This window comes from Rhea americana, unplaced genomic scaffold (assembly GCF_003343005.1).
Source record: "Rhea americana isolate MKP2758 unplaced genomic scaffold, rheAme1 scaffold_97, whole genome shotgun sequence".
Taxonomy (NCBI): Eukaryota; Metazoa; Chordata; class Aves; order Rheiformes; family Rheidae; genus Rhea; species Rhea americana.
In genome coordinates, this window is record NW_028187166.1 from 2,025,159 (window position 1) to 2,044,426 (window position 19,268).

The 19,268-nt window shown below is 41.4% G+C and overlaps 1 protein-coding gene across 3 annotated transcripts in view; it reads left to right on the plus strand.

Moving 5' to 3' along the window:
• AK8 (adenylate kinase 8) overlaps positions 1-19,013 on the plus strand; it is a 73,311-nt gene extending 54,298 nt beyond the window's left edge. For all 3 annotated transcript variants that reach the window (XM_085325303.1, XM_085325304.1, XM_085325305.1), the window contains 2 exons: positions 15,987-16,067; positions 18,703-19,013. In XM_085325303.1, the coding sequence (XP_085181429.1) occupies positions 15,987-16,067; positions 18,703-18,937 (316 nt within the window). In that variant the 3' untranslated portion in view covers positions 18,938-19,013. The remainder of the gene's footprint in view (positions 1-15,986; positions 16,068-18,702) is intronic.
• The last annotated feature ends 255 nt before the right edge of the window (positions 19,014-19,268 follow it).

The following is a 19,268-nucleotide window of genomic DNA, read 5'->3' on the forward strand; positions in this document are numbered from 1 at the left end:
GTATAGGAGAGCTCTGTGTTTGAGCTGAATATTTGTTTTCAGTTCCTGCCTTCTAGAGAATTTCTGCAGTGGTTCCTAAGTTTCTAATCATGCTGTCTTCCTYTCCCCTACCCCTACCTGACCCTGTTATAGAGCTCAACTGTTGTTTTACCTTGTTGATGTTTTGTCTATATTTGCTTTAACCAGATGCCCCTCTTTGCATGCAGCACTGGGACTCATCCCTTCTCTCCTATCAACAATAATTAGCCTTGTAAGACTAATGGAAGAAATCGTGTCTAATTACCCTGTTGAAGGACCAATTATGTTATTAACATTTGTGGGCTATAAGCTAATGATGAGGAGAGCCTCTCATTTGCATAGCATTAAGTTAATTGAGCTGGAAGCTATGGGGTGGATGGTGGTGATGATAGCAGGATTCTGTTACAGAATGGATAATGATGACCAGAGCAGGACGATTCACCTGACAGGTTTATTAATTAACAGCTATCTGATTACCTAGAAGAAATGGCAAGTGGCAGTCCTTCTGAAAGAAGCTGTGGTATTTTTTTTTAATGAAAGATGCTGTATTGTTGCTAATATTCTAGGGTGATTTATGGTAATAGCAGCACAAGCCCTTTACTGGGAGACTACACAAAAAACCTAATCTCGGCCTCCTCTGCCCTTGCAAAAATGCCTTATGAATGTCTGATATTTCTAAATACTGCAATTCTTATAGTGGTGCATGAACTAGTGCTGTGCCAGGGATTTGTTTGGCTGTATGAACAGTTCACTTTGAAAAATCCTGAATTGTTATAAAATCTGCAGGTCTTACCCTTGGAATTTTTTTGGTCATTGTGTTATAAGGGATTCTATGTTGTATTAGGGAGAAAATAACTACAGATCTCAGCTTTCAGATTTTCCTGGTGTGTACAAACTGGAAGTGAAGGTGAGTGCCCTTTACCTTCTATTTGTTTCTAGATACAAACAACTGTACAAAGATATCAGGCCTTTTAAAGAGCAAGAATCTTTTTTATTTAAAACAATTATAAGAAGAAAAATCTGTCTTTAGCCTTTTGATTAGACATCAAGTTCTATCTGATGAATTCCAAACGGACTGAAACTTGCAACCAATTCAGACACTCTTGCCTGAACAAGTACAAAGTATCTTTTACACAAAAAAAACCCACTCTGTTTAAAAATTGCCTATGCTGATCAATCTGCCATAACTCTGAGTAACTTGCTGCACAGTTGCTCTCTGTTAGAAGTGCACACCGCAGCTCTGAACACCTTTGAATGTCCAATACAGCTTCCCAGTCAGTAGGTCTCGTTAGACTTTTTTTCTGCTATATTGAAGAGCCCATTATTAAATCATGTGAACTCCAGACCTCGCCTGCTGACTAAGATACCCAGTTCATCCTGGAACAACCTTTCACCAGACATGTCTCGGGGGGGGGGAGAGAGAAAAAGAAACATTTCAGAGAATGACATTTTGTCCGCTAAGATAGTCTGATAATTAGCRCTTCAATAGTAACAGATTTGTGATGAGTAGAGATCTGTAGATTAAAATCTAATCACCATTATTTTGCTGTTGGAGAACTTATCATTCACAATTTTTTCCTGTATTTTGTGATCAGCATTTTCTGGATACAAAAGAGCTAAGAACATGGCCTTAATCTGATACGGCAAATGCACTTCGAGGCCAAAAATTTAGTTTACTGGACATGTACATACATGTCTAAATCACTGCTTTTTTTAAAAAAGGAGAAGAGAGGAGAATTGGAAACTTGGAAAAAAGATGAAGCAAATAATCTGGGAGAATACCTCTTGGAGGTGGCTGCGAGTCTGATGTGTTTGGTGGCCGTGACTAGCAGCTGCCGGTGAGAATAAAGGATCCAGCTGTTAACGCTGATTGAGGGAGAGTGACCGTGCAGCTGCGGACACCTGTGTGGTGTGGAGCAAGCAAATGTTTGTGCAACATCTAAAAGGAGCATCTTCCATCATCTTCCATCTCCTTCCRATGTGAGATGATACAGACCCTAATGTCCATATTTGTGTAGAAATTACCTAAAAAGCTTGTTCAGGAAACATGGCACAATGAGTATCTGTGCTGGAATTTAAACCAGACATCCTCCCRATCCTCATTAGCTTTCTGTAATCGCTAACCCACACAGCCACTGYTAGATAGAAATATCTTTACTATATAAATTAGTTTTTTCTGTAAGGCATTCAGTACTTCACTACAATGCCTTGCTGTATAAAATAGACAAACACAGCAGCAAGCCAAGATCTGATAGATCAGGAATTATGTATTTAATTCAGAGTTCTCTATAGAGTGCTCGTAAAAGCTTGATCATGATAGAGGGGCCCATAAACGTTTGGGAACATAAATATTTCTGCAGGAAATGGCTTTGTGAAACATTTAGTTGTTGAGTAATAAGAAGAACAGAGAAAATCAGATGAGTAGAAATCTCTAGGTACTAATCTGATGGGTTATATATGTTGCAATGATAATAGTGTTGAGAGAGAATTTTTATGGGACCAGTACCAACAGATACATGGAGTCCTGCACTTTTACTAATATTTACATCATATTGTGCTAGCACCATTTGCTCTCTCTGCTGCTCCAAAATTCAGCTGTAAAACCCAGAAAAGCAGTGGATAATACCTAGGAGTTCAGAGCTACTGTGCTATTTGTCTGCCCATGAGGGCAGAAGTCCTCTGAACTCACACATGTAAGCCACCTGCTTTGAGCAGGAAAGGGAGAAGCCTTCAAGTCTCAGGCCGTGATCAGATGTTCACTAGAGGAACGTGTTCGGCAGTTTGAGATGTACCAGCCTCTCCAGGAGAGCCGGCGGATTGAATTATATAGAGGTCCTCATCCACCTCAACCACATTAGCTAAAGCCATTGGTGAAAGCTGCTTAACTGACACTGGCCAACTGCATTGCAGCAGTGGGGGAACGCTCACAGTCCCATCAACYGGCTCTGCTGCTGGGACAAATCTTCTGTCAAAGTTATTCAGGGATCTACTCTTCTCCTGGCAGGTCGTGGGGCAGTTTCTGTCAAAGGACAGAAGAAATAGGCTTTTCTGGAGAAAGCCTGGTGTGGATGGAGGCAGTAACCTCCAATCTGCTGCAGCCAACACAACAGCACTAGAAGAAAATACATGACTGAATCCTCAGGCACCTTTTTACTAGTATAACTTGACGTTCCCAGTCATGAAGGGGAACAGTGGAATTAGTGGCAGAGAGRCTGGTTGCACTAGAACACGATTCCCACTTGTGATCAGGAGTATTAGGCAAGAGCAGATTATGATAAATCAGATCACTCTGCCTAAGGCAAGAAGACTAGGAGGAGGAGTAGGTTTAGATTAATTAGTTCARTTTGAGTCTCCGGAAAGGATCATTATCTGTGGAGAACAAGTGGCCATATTAATTGAGGAATATTTTGGGTGGTGGTTTCAATTCTCCAGTGAAAAAGAACTTGAAGAAAGCAAAAATGGAGAAGTAGTAACACATGAAAATTATTTTGGAAAATGAAGGCTATTGCATTTGGGAAAAATACGATGAGCGTCTCAGTAAGCCAAACTTCCACTGAAGCCAGGTATTTGAGCTGCTCTGCAAGCAGGTCAGCTGCCGTTACAGACTTTCAGTAGAGGAAGGTGGCTGCATGGGGGGAGCGAATCTGATCACACTGTCCACAAAATCTACAGAAAGCCGGGTAGTGTTTGGTATCAGGGAAGGACTGCAAGGTAAGATGTAATACATGAGGATTTCAGGGGAAATGGTGCTCTGGCTCTGTCTTTTGCTTTTCTGGAATATCCAGAGTTCCAGTTAATATTTGAGTATTTAGGCGACAGTCCAGCTAGACAACACAGGGAAAATATTTTAGAAAAGTATACATCAAAAAAATATTCTAAATGACCAAACTGTAGAACAAAACATTCTGGCAACACAGCTGGTGCTCTTGTCAGTCTGCAGACTAGAAAATCGGAAGAGAACCACTGTGAAAAATAAAAACAACCTAGGAAGAGCTAATCAGGTTAGAAGAGATGTTTGGGCTGTGAGGTTTTTTGAGGGCTGTAGAGAAAAATAGAGTAAGATTAGAAAATATTTGTCCATCCTGTATGACAGATGTAGGAGACGATGTTATTTGTTACTTCTGTTCTTTCCTCTGAAAACAGCAGCAGCAAAGAGCTGGCAGGCACAGTGAAATGCAGTTAGCAAAAGTAATGGGAGTTGAAAGTTTGACCTTTTGTGATGGAAATTTGATATGAAAAAAGTGTCTTTTGATAATTTCTCCATCCAATCAGATATGGGAGATGTCTTGATCCTGTTTCCTCATTTGCATGCTGACTGATCTCATCTGAAAACCCAATCATTCAGAAATATTGGGACGTCAACAGAAATGTTACAAGCAAGGAGTTGTTTTATCTGAGAGGTCTGCAGGTTGTCATCTCATGTTTTTCACTCCAGTGGCCTGATCTCTTCTTCACGATTCCTTGTTTTTATTGGCAGGATAAGCTGAACATATTGAAATGCAAATAGCCTTTTCCACACTGAACCAAAATATGGGAGTTTTTCTGTGTGTGATTGATTGTATCCAGGACACTTCAAAAGCAACAAAGAAATAATTTCTGCATTGCTTCTGATTTCTTGACACTGCCAGGTTCTGATGTTTCCTGTTAGCAATCATTGGCAGAAGGTGATTTCAGTGCCTGCGTCTTACCTCTGCTTCTTCCCCCCACCCCTCTTCAAGGGCCATGTGTTGATGCAGTTTCCCATTTCTGGGACAAGTGTGTAAGGTCATTTAGCTTGTGTATACATACATGCACGTGTGCTTACAAGTGATTATTCTAGGTGCTGAACTAGTGTCATAAAGGTATTTAATGGATTTTACCAGATTGTAGATGTGTTTAATCCAGTAAGGGTATAATTCAAAGCCTTGCCCATCTTTGCCTTCAGCTGTGTGCATAACTGTCAAGATGATTATCTGGCTACTCAGATTTCAGATCCTGGCACTGCCCACTTAGGTGAGTTTAGCATCAACTTTATCTCCCAAACAAACAATTTAACCTTTCTTTTTTCTAGAACAGGCAATCCAATTTCCATTTTACTCAACCATGCAGTGGGTTAATGACAAGCTTTCCTGCTGTGTAACTGGTGTTATTATCCCTTATTTCAGAGACCGCTTGTTAAACTAATGTCTTAAGCCAAAATTTTGCATTACTTAACCCAGAAACTAGGAACAAACTAATAATATAAACTAATAATACACAATAGTTCTAAATAAAAGAAGTGAAGATGTGATTTAAGATAGTTCTTTTCTTGCATAATACCTTTTTAACATCAGGGTCAAGCTGTATAAAAAATCTTTTTTTTTTAATTTAAGTATCTGAAGAATTTTTTTGAGATTTAAAGTTATCTGTGTGGTATAGCAGATGCAACTGAGGCTCTTAAAACCCATTAACAAAAACAAAACAACCCCCCCCCCCAAAAAAAAAAAAAAAAAGTGAACAAGGAAAGGCTTATTCTCCATCTGGACAGCACATAGCCTGCTAATCTGAGTGCTGTCCTGGCATGTAGGATGTTCTGTTCAGTCCCTAATTTCGGGGGCTTCTTAGGGTAATTCTGCTTTTTTGAAAAAAAGTAAGCATTCGCTGAATTTAAATGTCTTGCATCCCTGGTGAACACCCGCATCATTAAACTGCTAAAGTACTCTGCTTTTTTGTTTTGATTTATTTATTTATACAAAACAGAACAATTCCAACAGGAGGGCAGAGGCGGGTGTTTTTTCGTTTTGTTTTGTAGCACTTTGCGGGGTGGTGGAGGACCCTTGTTCAGAACCTAACGTCAAAGTGAACTAGCACCTTTTGAAGAATTACCTTGAGCGCCAGCTGCTGGCTAGCCCTACCTAACAAAACCTTCCTTCAGACTGGTGTGGTTTTTGCACAGTTTTGCTTCTGGCTAATCAGCATGCCCTCTCGGGCTCTCTGGAGCTGCCAAGTTGAGAGGGGGGTTTTCACGCTCCTTGCTGTAAGATGGGGYGTGTGAGGAGGAAATGCGTATACCTGGGTGACAGGCTGGAAGAGGAGGTGTCGCAGGGGCCACTCTGCTGCGACTACTTTCCAAAGCTGTCTCCTGGAGGCAATGGGTGCAAGGAAAGGGACAAACTGGATTATAAGCTCTATATAATAGGGTATTTTGAAAATCGTTCGGCTGGCATTTGTACAGCATGTTGAAATGTAAAGCCCTGTGTTAGGCAGTAGGTCAAGAATCACTGCAGTGCTGCTCAGGTGGGTGACAGTATGTACCCAGTTAGGGACCCATAAAAGTTGGCCATCCTCATCATCAGGCCACAGAATTGGTGTGCTAACCTGGCTTGTTCTTTAGTCTCTAGTCACTAGATGTCAAAGTCTAACCACCAGTCTGTGTGCATGCGTCATGTTTAGCTCGTTGTACCTAATTTCTTCAGCAATGAAGGTATTGCTGTGTGTGGGTTAAGGATTTTGCCGCAGGAAGAACGTACTTGTTTTTGATGGAGGGCAGGAGTAGCTTGGCTGATAGGCGTCTTCGGTTCGGGAGGGACGGCTTCATCAAGTCCTGTGGGGGCGAGCTTTGTAAAACACCAGAAATGGTAAATCTCCCCATTGCTTGTGTAATAAGCTGGAGTTGTTGGTCTGAACAGCTAGCRCGACTCAGCAGCTCTCTGAATTAGGCGTTGAGCGTCTTCCCCGATGGGAAATCAAACTCCTTCATCTCTCATGTATTTTAGAATGTGGAGCCGTGTAAGTTAAAACACAATGTATTATTCCTGATAACCACTGCAATCTAGCTGGTCCCTGCTGGATTTTTTTTAAGGATACTTCCCTTTTCCTCTTGCTTCTCTTGGTCCCCAGTATTAAAAAACAATAAATGCATTCTAGTTTACCAATATTTTCTCCGCAGTGAAGTCAGAAGAGAATACCAGTGTCCAAAAAGTTGTAAAACAAAAGACTATCGTATGTTGCACCTTTTAATCATGTAATTGCTGAGTGACATTTAACTCTGAGGCTTTAAGTTACTCCTTTGTCAGCCAGCCTTCTCCTTCTGCCCCTCTCACTCCTCCCTCCTCCCAAAGCAACCTGCTTTTGCAGAGTAGTGCTTTAACTACACTGAAGTTTGGCTGGGCTTCTACATATTACAGCAGCAACACGAAAGCAAACAATTGAAGTATTTGAGAACAATGAAATATGTATGGCTATCTGTGACAGCCTTATAAAGCAGAGCAATTAGCCGCGTAATCCGAGAAAGCCAAAGCGACCGGCAGCCCACGGTTCCCTATTAGTTAAATGCTTTTTGTACGTCCTCATCCCATCAAATCAACTAACACTTCCTTTAATTGGTTCATGAATTATACAGCTCGGCTGCATTATAATTTAATCACCAGTAAACATTCCTGGGGCCCGCTGTAAAGTGTATAGCACTCATTAATTCCTTAATTTCAGCAGATGGAAGGGAAGATCGGATGAACGGTGGCAGTACAGAGCGCCTTGGGCAATGGAAGAAGGAAAAAAAGGTGGGGGGCCGTTTAGGTTTTTTAAGGGCTGTCAGAAACTCAATCTGTGAGCTGTCAGCAGCCTGGACCCGTCTCCCCCGCCTCTCCCTGCCTTCACCCCACCTACTGCTGCAAGTGACTGACGGATTCATACGGAGGCTTGTCAACCCGTCTTTAAACATCAAGCCAGCGGGTAAACCAAGCCCAATGTAAATTAATTCTTGTCTTACGGGCCCCCCTTTCTCTGTCCCCATGAATATTTCATGGCGGGCAGCATAAATATTAATTCTAATAGCTCTGCACAGTGGTTATTATTTCTGTTTTATGACAAATATTCATAAAATATTCAGGACCCTTTTTTAGAACATTTACACACTTGATTGTGAAATTTTCCAGCTTCCTGGGGACACAGTAAACATATTGGGGTTCTCTTGATGGACTTTTTTCTCTCTTAATTAATACTGTGCCACATTAATATTTAATAAGATTTAGTTTTCTTTTCCCCAGAAGTGAACCCTATTACATTTGAGGATTTATTTGACAGTATTTAAACAGGGAATTTTTATTCCCTATTATGAAATTGGTTTCCTTTGACGCACATATAAAATGGCACATTATAACCCATTCTTTTATTCCCTCCCCTTGCCCCCAAATCATATACTTTTAGGTGTTAGTTCCTTTATTTATTTTATTTTATATGACAAATATCCTACCAACAACAAAAGTTAGCGTTTAAATGATTGGGGGAGGGGAGCTGAATGTAGTGTTTCATAATAGCCGTTAAGATTAAACATCATTTACTATAAATTTGATTCTGTTTATTCAAAAGGAAGAAAAGTATAGCTTTCCTTGTTAGGAGCAGCAGGTACTAGAGAAAAGCTGCAGACAGGTAGCAAAGACATCAGTTCTGATATGAGTTTGCTAGTACTTAACCCTGGAATTCTTGCTCCACTCAAAATTTGCTTTGCAGAATCACAGTTACTGTAGGGGAGGGTTGCAAGCCTGTAAGAAACATGACTGCATTTTGGGGGAGTGGATTTAGGTTCCTGACCTCAGGCCTCTGGGGCTGCAGAGGCTTTCGGTTACTGAGACTGAGTTTGGTTAACCTTACAGATAGTGGAAATTGTGCCAGCCACATTACTCTAAAGCAGTGCCTGCTGCCATCTTATTCCGTGATTCATAAAGCACTGCTGGAATGAACTCCAGGGGGAATGCAAAGATGCTGGAATAACAGCTCAGAGTAAGAAGGAGGCAAAGAATAAAAATGAGGGGAGAAATGTAAAGCGGTTTTGAATGGAGGTACTAAGGCATCCAGGCCGCTGATTAGATATGGAAAGAGTTAACATTACCTTTTCAAAAGAAGCTTTAAAAATGCGTTGAAGCCCCTACAATGAAAACATTTCCTCTGCAGGTGTGTGCTTTACACTGTGCTTGTGTAACATTCACACAGCAGCTAGTTCTTCAGCCCACTGTCGGGTGGAATGGCTCTCGCTGCCAGCAGGCCTGGGCTTCCTCGCTGGTGTAAATCCGCCTGACACMGTGGAGCTACTTTGCCTTCTCCCAGCTTGAGATCAAGCCCATTGTTCTGCAAAACAGGCAGAGCAGCTACCCAGGGAGACGGCGCCTGTTCCCGAGGTGTAAGCTGCTGTGGTACCTGCTGAGATGCTGCTGAGCTACTCGGGACAAGGGAGGGACTCGGCTGCCTGGGCTGTCGGAGGCTGAGCGTGTCCAGCTGGGGGATGGAAAGCGTGTACCAGAGTCATTACTCTGCTCTGCTGGTGGAGGGAACATCTGCAGCTACAGAGGATGTTGTTCATCTTGCTCCCCTGGCCAGGAGCTGTGTACTGGGAATAGTGCCCCACTTAGCTGCCTTTTGTAGTTATTTGACAGAAACGCAGCCATTTGAAAAGAAGAATGGAAATAGCCTGTCGTCAAGTGAGTTATTATGGGAGCTCAATGAGCAAAACACTTGTGCCCATTAACCTGTGTTTTAGAGTTTGTGCAATGTATTTTCCCTTATGGTCAAAACTTAAGAGAGTGAAATTACTTCCCAAAATAGAAACAGGCATCAAAAGGTATCCTGGAACTTCAAAGACATTAGTGAATCAAGCCTCCCAACAGCTCCTTCTATAGATAAGCAATAGGGATCATTTAATCCATTACACTGAGGTGCTAAGTCAGTATCTAGGTAGGATGGAAACAAAAGATTCATGTTTAGGTAGTGGTGCAGCCTTTGAAGAGTGTTTCTAGCYTGTGTACTTCTGGGCAAAATACCTGGTTTATAGCTGCACTGAGAGAAACCGAAACAACATGGAGAAAAGRTAGATGGGATCTATTTAATCCATTTAATTTTTAAGAGGGGATTTGGGATGCTGAGTATAATTATGGGAATATAATGTGGTCAGGATCCTGTGCTTGGGCCCCTGATTCTTGTAGTCAAGATTTGAGGTGTGACTATACTACAAGAAAGGGAATGCGCCTTACAGGAACTGATTAATGCAAGTCAGATACCTTGAAATAATAATAATAATAATAATAAAACAGTACAATAAGATGATGTGGGTTTTAGCTGAGAGTAGTCACTTGAATTCAGGTCCCTTCAGCTAGAACCAGTATCTTGGTTTGCCATATTGCTTTTGATAACTCAAGTGTGCCACCTGAGAAAAAGAACTTTTTGCAATGCAGAATTTTTCTTGTATCTTGCCCAAGTTTGTCTGGTTTATTGTCCTTGTATGACCAGGCAGAAGTCTGTACAGTTTTAAATACAGAAATTTTTAACCYCCCCAAAAAATTCAGTCAGTTTTAGCAATGGATTCTACAATTTAGCCAAATCAGGGGGAGTTGTTAGAGATGGTACTTGTCCCTCTGCTGGTTCAGTCCATAATGCCCCCAAGGCTTTTCATCATTTTGCAAGAGCTGAGTTACTTTCTTCGCTGCCTGCTTTGGCTTTGTTTTATGAGCCAAAGTTCATTTGTGCCAATGATCACATAAAGATTTTACCTGTGGAAGCTTTTCAGAGAGTTACAGCATCTGTACACTTCAACAGCCTCATCTGGTTTTCAGCTTTATATCTCAATTACAAAAATTGTAGCCATTGCTTTGCCAGAAGTAAGTCCTCTCGGAGAGCTGTTTTCCTAGGGGAATTGTGCCRTAGCATCAGATAACGTATTGATATCTCCATATTGTGTAAAATGTACTGTGCCTTATCAAAGGCTCCATTTTCCAGCCTTGGTTTGACATTTTCTATTTGTCTGCCTGGAAAAGAGGGTAAGTTTGGGTCCCTTCCTCTCCTTCCTCCCCTTTTTCACTCTCTCTCTCGGTCTCTTACCCTTTCTCTCTTGCTCTGATTTAGCTAGGATTCTGTCAAAGTTCTGACAGTAAAGTTTGCCGTAACTTCGAGATCAGACAGCAATCTGATCTTCATGTTCTTTTTTTCGAAGCAGACTGATGTGGTACATTGTAAACTGCCAGGAGCACTTGCTAATTTAGTAGTTAATGACAGTCACAGAGAGTGTTTTTCTTGCCCCTGGAGAGGTTTTAGACACAGCTGGGGTAGATTTGCCACTATCAATTATGTACAATTTTAAACAAGAATTGGCCAGCAGGGGCCTCTTTTTTTAGGAAGTGCAGAGCGTGAAGAATGGGAATATGGCAGCTGGTACCTGCCTATGGGGGAGAAGATATATAGGATTCAAGAAAATAAGGAAAAGATTAATAGCTTACTATTTTTAAAGTTGCAGTTTCAACTTAAAAGTTTAAATGCTGCAATAAAAATTATCCAGTATTTTTTTTAACTCAAGGATCTTAACTTTATTGCARAACTTAGTCTGGACCCAGTGTAGCCGCAAGCACATCAGTAGTATCTGTTACTGGTCCTAGCTTGTTTTTAAAAGCCAGCTAAGGAGTCAGGATTTTGCCATAGATATAATGCTGCATTCTTTTTTCATCCTTAAATGAAGACAAGGTGTGAATGCAATTGGATTTAATGATGTAGGTCAACTTTCACAGACAATAATTACACGAAAGGGCTTGGCTTTGGGCTCCAGTCCGCTACTGTCAGTTCAGAGCAAGTCCAGTTAATGTGCGATAACAAGGACGAGAGTCTCACCTAAGTAAATAGCTCGAATCTAGAACAGTCAACATCCAGATTATTCATCTGGGTCAGCCTCGTAAAGCTGTTTAAGTTACAGGACCAAAAGCTGTGGAAAGCCGTGGTCTGCAGGCAAAGCTTTGGTTCTCTTGAGATGTGAAGGCAGCTGGTGAGGCAGGGAGCTGTCTTGGAAGGTCAGTACCTGTCTGGGGAGGAGAAGCATCCCTTGATCGTTACCTCAGTCATACCAGAATTAAAGCACGCAATATGTAGTTTGTCATGGCAGCCTTCCTAATTTTTCCATTACAGATGCTTTGACTTAGTGCCATTATATCTACAAGGAGGAAAACCAAAAATATTCTCATGAGGACAGGCCTCAGCAATGTCAGTTTTAAATAACTTATATTAACTAGGTTGTTTGCCATCCAGAACTAACACCTTGGGCAGGATTAGATAAATGCTCTTGTGTAAGTGAAAAAACTTTCTTCGTCCATCTACCATATGGCAGTTGCACATTTCTTAAAAAAAAAAAAAAAAAAAAACTGTTCCATAATCAGTCGGACTTGAAATAAAACTACCACCACTATTTTTGCCTGTCCCTTCGCCGTTTGTGCAGGGAAGCTGTCAGAATGGCCTAGTGACTTCAAGGTGTTGGAAGACACCATCCAAATAATCAAATGCCAGAAGTGATTGAAATAGTCCCTGGCTGGCAGCTAAACATCATTGTATTCCTGCTGGTGGGAGCCCCATATATTTCACTGGCACCCAAAGGTGGGCTAGTTCTCAGAACAGGGCCTTTGACAACGAGGGTGTCATCAACATTATTACTTTGCCAGAATGTAATCTCTCTAATGTGTCTAGAGGCGGTAAGAGATGAGTTCAGTGATTTAAAGTACAGAAGGAGGCAGGATTCTAACACAAGTTATTTATTTTTTTTTCCTTTTAACATTTGTGTTCATGGTTTTATTATTTGTGAAAGCTAGCTGGCAGGACTGGACCTTCTCTCACTTCTCTCTCCCAGGAGCGCGAACAAAGGAGAGGGAGCAGAGCTTTGCTCGCGAATCACTTCGCGTTGGTCTAGCAGCTGGGTTGCCGCTCCATCGTACTTACGGGGACGTGTCCCCAGGCACCTTGGCTGAGAGAGTCTACCAGGTTATACCCACAGCACACCAAACTGAGACTGGATGCTGATGATTTTTGGTTGTCCCTAGGTAGGAGTTGARCCCGTGATACAGGAATGTGAGCTTGTCCGTACAGCTCCGGCCGGTCCTCCCTGGTTGTGTGCCTGGCAGTCCTGCCCAGTGACGTTCGCAGAGCTGAACTAACGGCTTGCCAGCTCTGAAGGAGAAGCAGTGCTGGATGCTAATCTGGCAGTATAATGTAGTATCCTTTGATATGAGGCTGTGTTTCCGTGCCTCCCTGTCTACCAATTCTAATGACATCTGTTTCATATTTTCTCTTCATAGAAGTTGTGACACATTACAACATACAAAGCCTGGCTGATTCCTAAAGCAAGCTTTAAGGAGGGTGCATTTATTTGAAAAATATTATACTCTGTACATGAAAGGGGCCAAGCGCTGAATCCAGTGCTCGCTGGGAGCTGGTTTGGTTGCTACTCTGAACACTGGTCAGAGGCTGTGGATACAGCCCTGCATCTTATGAGGATTTCCAGGGGCAATCTGATGGTAATGTCACCAGGACGATTGGAGGTTCATTCTGGGATCATCGTTGTAGTAGCCTGAGAAAGGGACATGGGGCAAGGTGTTGCTCAGAAACACCTTGAGAAGCTGACGRTATATCATATACTAAAGGCTGCAGAGAGTGTGGGTGTGAAAACAGGCTTTACTCCCATGAGTAAGCCCCCTGGGGTCACATAATAGACTTTGCATTGTATGTGTCTCTGTCAAAATGATAATAAAGCTTTCTAATTGGAAGTATTTTTTGGAAGTATTTTAAGTCTAGTCAGTAGTTCTGTGTATGTGTTTTCCCCCTTTCTTTCTTTCTTTCTTTTTTTAATCCTTTTTCCTGCTTTTGAATGATTTTAAATTGACAGCCCTGGGGAGTGATGTTTTCTCTTATCCGTAGGAGATGTGCAATATGGCAGGGCAAGGCATCACACCTTCCACTGGAAGGACCATAAGATTAGGAGTTTTTGCTGTTACACTGTATATTCTGTCTCTGCTGTTAGACAATACATGGGGGGAAAAATCCGTATTAGCAGAAATGTCTATACTTTTCCTCCTGCACTCTTCTTTAATGGTGACACCAGACTGGCTAATAAGAAGCATCTTGTATAAAAAAGAAAGGAATCTCAGACAAGGCTTTCAGAGTTCATTTTGTTGGCAGCTTTTTAAGTGGAGTTTTTTTAGGCTCTTCTTTTTCAAATACCATAATACTTTTTGAGCTAGTAACTATGAATTACAACAAGATTTCTTGATATGCCAGGTTATAATCCTTTAGTGTTTTTGTTTATTTCAGAATATAATAGGAAGCCGTATCAATTATCGTGACTGTATAAATGTTGTTCCTCTCTACTAGAATATTCATCTTGAGATACATCATCAGATGTTACCTGTTCTGACAATCACGTTTTTGTGCCATTGTTGGGCAACAGAAACAAAGAAAAACAAAATGTTAAGAGTGTAAGGGATAAAAGAGTGTTGAAACTGTTGTTCTTTTCCTGTCTTTGGAACCTGCAAGATCTCGAATGTTTTATTCCTGGCTGTTATTTTGTTACCACAATGTGAATAGAAGTCAGTATCTGTAAACATTTGAAAAGAGAAATGATTTTCATAACTTTAAATCCTACAAAGGATTCTAGTAATCTGTTATGTGCATGCAGAGGTAAAGCTCAGCCTTTCATCTGGTCTGATCCCACCCAGTCAGTATAAAATGTTTCTTTGGTGAATGTCTAAAGCATACAGTATCTTTTGTGAGAGGCAGACAAAAGTGAGAAGAGGAAGTCTGGCCTTTAAGGCAGCAGCAGAGGAAGGTGTGTTAGAAAGAAAGGTGCACTTGCAACCTTCAGGCCTTGTTTGACTGGTAAAAGTTTATTTCTGTAAGTTTTCAAAGGAAGCCTTAYTCCTTGTTTTACTTTGGAAGAATTGTTAAAGGTGATCCCTGTCCAGCCCCGCTTTGCTCTGGCATTGGAATGGTTTCTCCATTGACTGTGGGACGCTCCCCAGGCCGGGGACTCAYGTCACCTATCCTCAGCAGTGTGGTGAGAATTTTCTGCTGAAGAGTTTTGAACTAGAGTATAAAATTAACAGAATGGTTATAATGAACTGACAAGGAAGGGTCGCTTTGGGATGGGCACAATAGTTTATGTAACAGTGTAACGTGCCTGGGGTTGATAGTGATAGATAATTTCTGGTTCAGCATCCCTGATTYGAATCAAGGCTCCTGTGTATGTTGTGTGAAATAAGTTGGCAAGTCCCACTCTGTTCTCTGGTGAAAAGCTGTTCATAGCAATAACCCACACCGTTGACACTGACTTTTTAAGATGCTGAGCAGTGTCTTGTTCAAACTCAATGGGAACTGCAGATATTAATCTTAAAATCCCACATTAATGTTTCCTTTCTTAGGAGTCTCAAAAGAGAGGCTTATTGTCAAGTAGCTTCTCACACTGAACTGCCTCCCATGTCCTAGCACTGGTCTCTGCAGATTAAAGCAGTAGAAGGGACAGGGAATTGTCAGCATCATCATGTGGCATGAACTAAGGCTTATTACTTGCTCTGCTTTAAAGGATGCATGATAGCAGTAGGAGATAGGCGGACTCACACTTTGGGACCATGTGGGGAGACAAGGGTGAAAGAAATGAAAGGRGGCTAAGACAGCAAGCGGGGAAACCCTTTTACAGGCAGTAAGTCATATAACACTGCCATGAGGGAAGAATATTGGCAGGMAAACTGTTTTTCTGTCCTTGGCAGRACAGCAGCAATTTTCTGCCTACCTTTTGCTCAAAGTCGTTGTGACTGGATTTACTAGTTCAAATAAGTAGCTGAAACCGGAGAAAGTTGAMGGTAACTGCTGCATTTTAAGTGGAATGTGACACTTGCACTGATGGGGGCTCCAAGTGCAGCGCCGTCACAGGTGTCCACACTGTGTTGTGTGTTAGGCCCCTGTGCCTAGCWCTGTACGTGTTGCATAGCAAAGAGCTCCTGCCTCAATGAGCTTGGAGGCTAAGTAAGATGTGAGGAGAAGAAGCAGAGAACAGAGGTGCCATGCATATGCTAATCTTGCATGGTTGGTGATCTTGAGCGGTACTGTCATTTCCATGTTCATGCATGCCCTTCCTTTAGGGTAAGGATTAACTCATACTCAGAAGGTCACAAGTGCTRTTCTCAGGATGTTAATGCTGTTAATTATTATGTTCTCTATAGGGTATTTTTCTTCAATCTCCCCTATGAGTCCATCATGGAACGTCTGTCTCAACGGAGGATTGATCCGGTCACTGGGGAAAGGTTAGCATTGGTGTCTCATGTTTGACAATTTTTAAGTCTCTCARTGAGATGAAAGTGTCAGATAGACTTCACAGAAATCTGAGGAAATTCAGGAATATCGTTCTCTTGCTTAGGGATTCCTTAAAAGAAAGRTTAAAAATTTCATAGCTACTCAAGTACCAGCCTACCTACCTGCTGCAGCAAGGTCCTAGTCTCAGACTAGTGCATTTTAAAATCCCTGAGAGTGAAATCTACAGTAGCAGTAGCTCAGTTCTTATCATATTAATGGTGACTAAACTGGTGGGTAAAATAATGCTGAGGGAATATGTCTGAAACCTAGCCTAAATGTAGGTGGTTTTCACCYATTCCCATAGGAAATTTGAAGGTTTTTCCAGCTGGGGAAGAGGAAATCTTGCTGCACTTTACTTCCCCCAGCTCCTGTGATGGTTCTGTGTACTGAGAGACGTGATACAATTCCTGCTCAGTAGAGCAAACATGTTTGAGTCAGTGAGTCACTGTAAGATTTGGTTCTCAAACACGGCGGTTCACCTCACTGGCAGTCACATCACCTTGTTTCATCAGTGACCTTCAGGTTTACTGTCTCTTCCGCCCTTGTTTTCAGGGGAAAAGTAACAGTGAAATATCTTCCTAAATACCTACTGGATTTGGTGCTGGATTTGCAACTTTTGCTTGTGGTCTATTTTTATGATGGACTTCTCAAATAGACAATTCTCCACTCTTAAATTGTAAACCACCATTTTAGTTTTTCTAATATTTCAGTACATCCTATTGAATCAAAGACAAATACCAAATATGCAAAAATTAACGCCATAAATATTGGACTTGTGTCAAAGTGATAGATGATTATTCAGACATTACACTATAGGTGCAACATTAATTTGCAACAGCAGCAGTGATTTGCTGTAACTTTTTCCTTTGTTTTAGTAATAAGTGATGCAGTTGTTCAGAAAAAAATTAACAGTATGAAGCAAATCATTCACACATCTTTGCATTTCTTATCATTAGGATTAGCCTGTTCAGTATCTGCTCCAGTTAGCACGCTTTCTTCTTCCAAAGTCTGGGTTTTACTCTTTCCAAATTCATTGTGAATTGAATTGTTTTAAATGCTCTATCTAATTCCCAGCATTATGTTAAACCTGCACCACTGACTGCAGTGTGGTGAGGAGGGTGGGCTTCAGCTGCGCTCTAAATAATCCTAATGTGCAATGAGCACTGCATTCACATCATCGTGTCGGCAGGAACTGTAATGCAGTTCAGTACAGAGACACAGAAACTCTGTTTCTCTCTCTCTCTCTCTCTCTTTTTTTTTTAATATGTCTCAGCAGTTTCAGAAAATTTGGCTTTACAGGAAGAAGGATAAATTGTTTTTATTTTAGGCACAGGAGACACTTAATCAGTGTCAGCAATTTTAAATATCTGTTTGCAAATGAGCTTTTAGCAGTTGTTGGAAGCCTTTGACAATATAGAAACATTGTCAAAGTACTTCTTAGTCTCAGCTATCTGGGCAGACTGAGCTGGATCACAACACTGCTGCTGGGCTCTGGTGATGAGCACAAGCCTCTGACTTGCTGAAGACTGCTCACTAGATGAGTGAACCCACAACTGTGAACTCAGCCCAGCCAAGCCAAATTCTAGTGTTTTGGAAGTTAGAAATAACTAAAGCTTAGCTCAAAGTGAATTAACCTTTTATCTTCAGCAATCATAAGAAGATATTGAGAATTATAGTCTACCAAGTGTCCTCCCAGAACCAGAGACTGAGGTAGGGCGTTGGTATTAACTTCTTCCACTGACCTTTAGTACTAACAGAATTAAACCTGCTCATAGTGAGTTACCAAGAGGGAAAACATACCTGTGTTTCGAGCTCAACGTTGTGGTGGTTTGGAGTTTGTGTCAAACGAGGCTTGTGCTTCAGTTAGCCTTATGCCATTTGCTGGAAGCACCCAGCTGTATGCTTGCTGAAGGGAAATACTTCTGCCAATTGCATTGGCAACATCAGCCCTGTTGCTGGCCTTTTGAATTGCAGCGGGGAAGTCCCCAGTGCCTGAGACTCTGAAACACATTTTAAGATACAGATCCTTCAGCGGTACTTGGACACAGGGCCGTGTTTGCACTCATTACCTCAATGCAGAAAGAGCACTCAAAGTTTGGCAGTTTTTTTCTGCCTGATGTCAGAAATATCATCAGCCTAACAGTAAACAACAGCAAAGACTTTTAACAGATTCTAAGAGTTAAGGGTATTTTTTTAGATACCAGACTGAGAATCAAAGATCACAAGTAAAACATGTATTACTTAAGGACTGGATCTGGATGAAATATAGAAATGTTTATGAGCCTGGACTATTGGGCAGAGAATAGAGATTTTTCTGTTTGCACCTTGTGCAARGTATATACACACCAGCAATGGTCTCTGTGGGGCAGCTCAAGAGAAGCTCTTGGATCTCAGGTATCTGAGGTTCTTGAGATCAAGAACACCAGAAAACTTACCCTGAAATTTCCAGTCATCCTTTTGAAACCCTGACCTACAATGATGCAGTTCCAGGGACGTAGGACAAGCAAAAGCATAGGAGTTTCTTAGGCAATGGSTGCTATGTCTCCAGCTTGAGCTGAAGTGGTGACATTTGTATCTCATCTCTAGATACCACACTACATTCAGACCAGCTCCAGCGCTGGAGATCCAAGCCCGTCTCAAGCAGAACCCTAAAGACAAGGAAGAAAATATTGAGATGCGCCTGGAMGCCTATTACAGAAATGTCAAGGAACTGGAGGAGTTTTATGAAGATGCCTTTTACGTCAATGCTGACCAAGACCCTCGAGTTGTCTTTGAGTTTATAGAAAGCTGTATCATTAAGCCCCTTCCACGCAAGTCCTGACCCAGGAAAAAAGTTGTTTTGTCTTTTCTGGCATACATAATTAAATTATGATTTCAACTGCAGATTGCAGTATAAGGATGATTGCTTGAAATCTCTTGCATGGACAGTTGGTTTTAAACTTTTCTCTGCAGTGTTTGCAGTCCTATCACTGAARTGGCAGGTTTTCAAAAGAGACCAGAACTCAACCAAGCTCTGTCTAGGCTGGGTTGTAATTATGAGAGTAAGAAACCATCCTTCACAGGGAAAATTTCAGTTAACTTGAGATCTTTGTTTTGTGATCCAAGCTATGAAGCCCTGGGGCCAGGGAAGTTCATATGTTTAATTTACATAT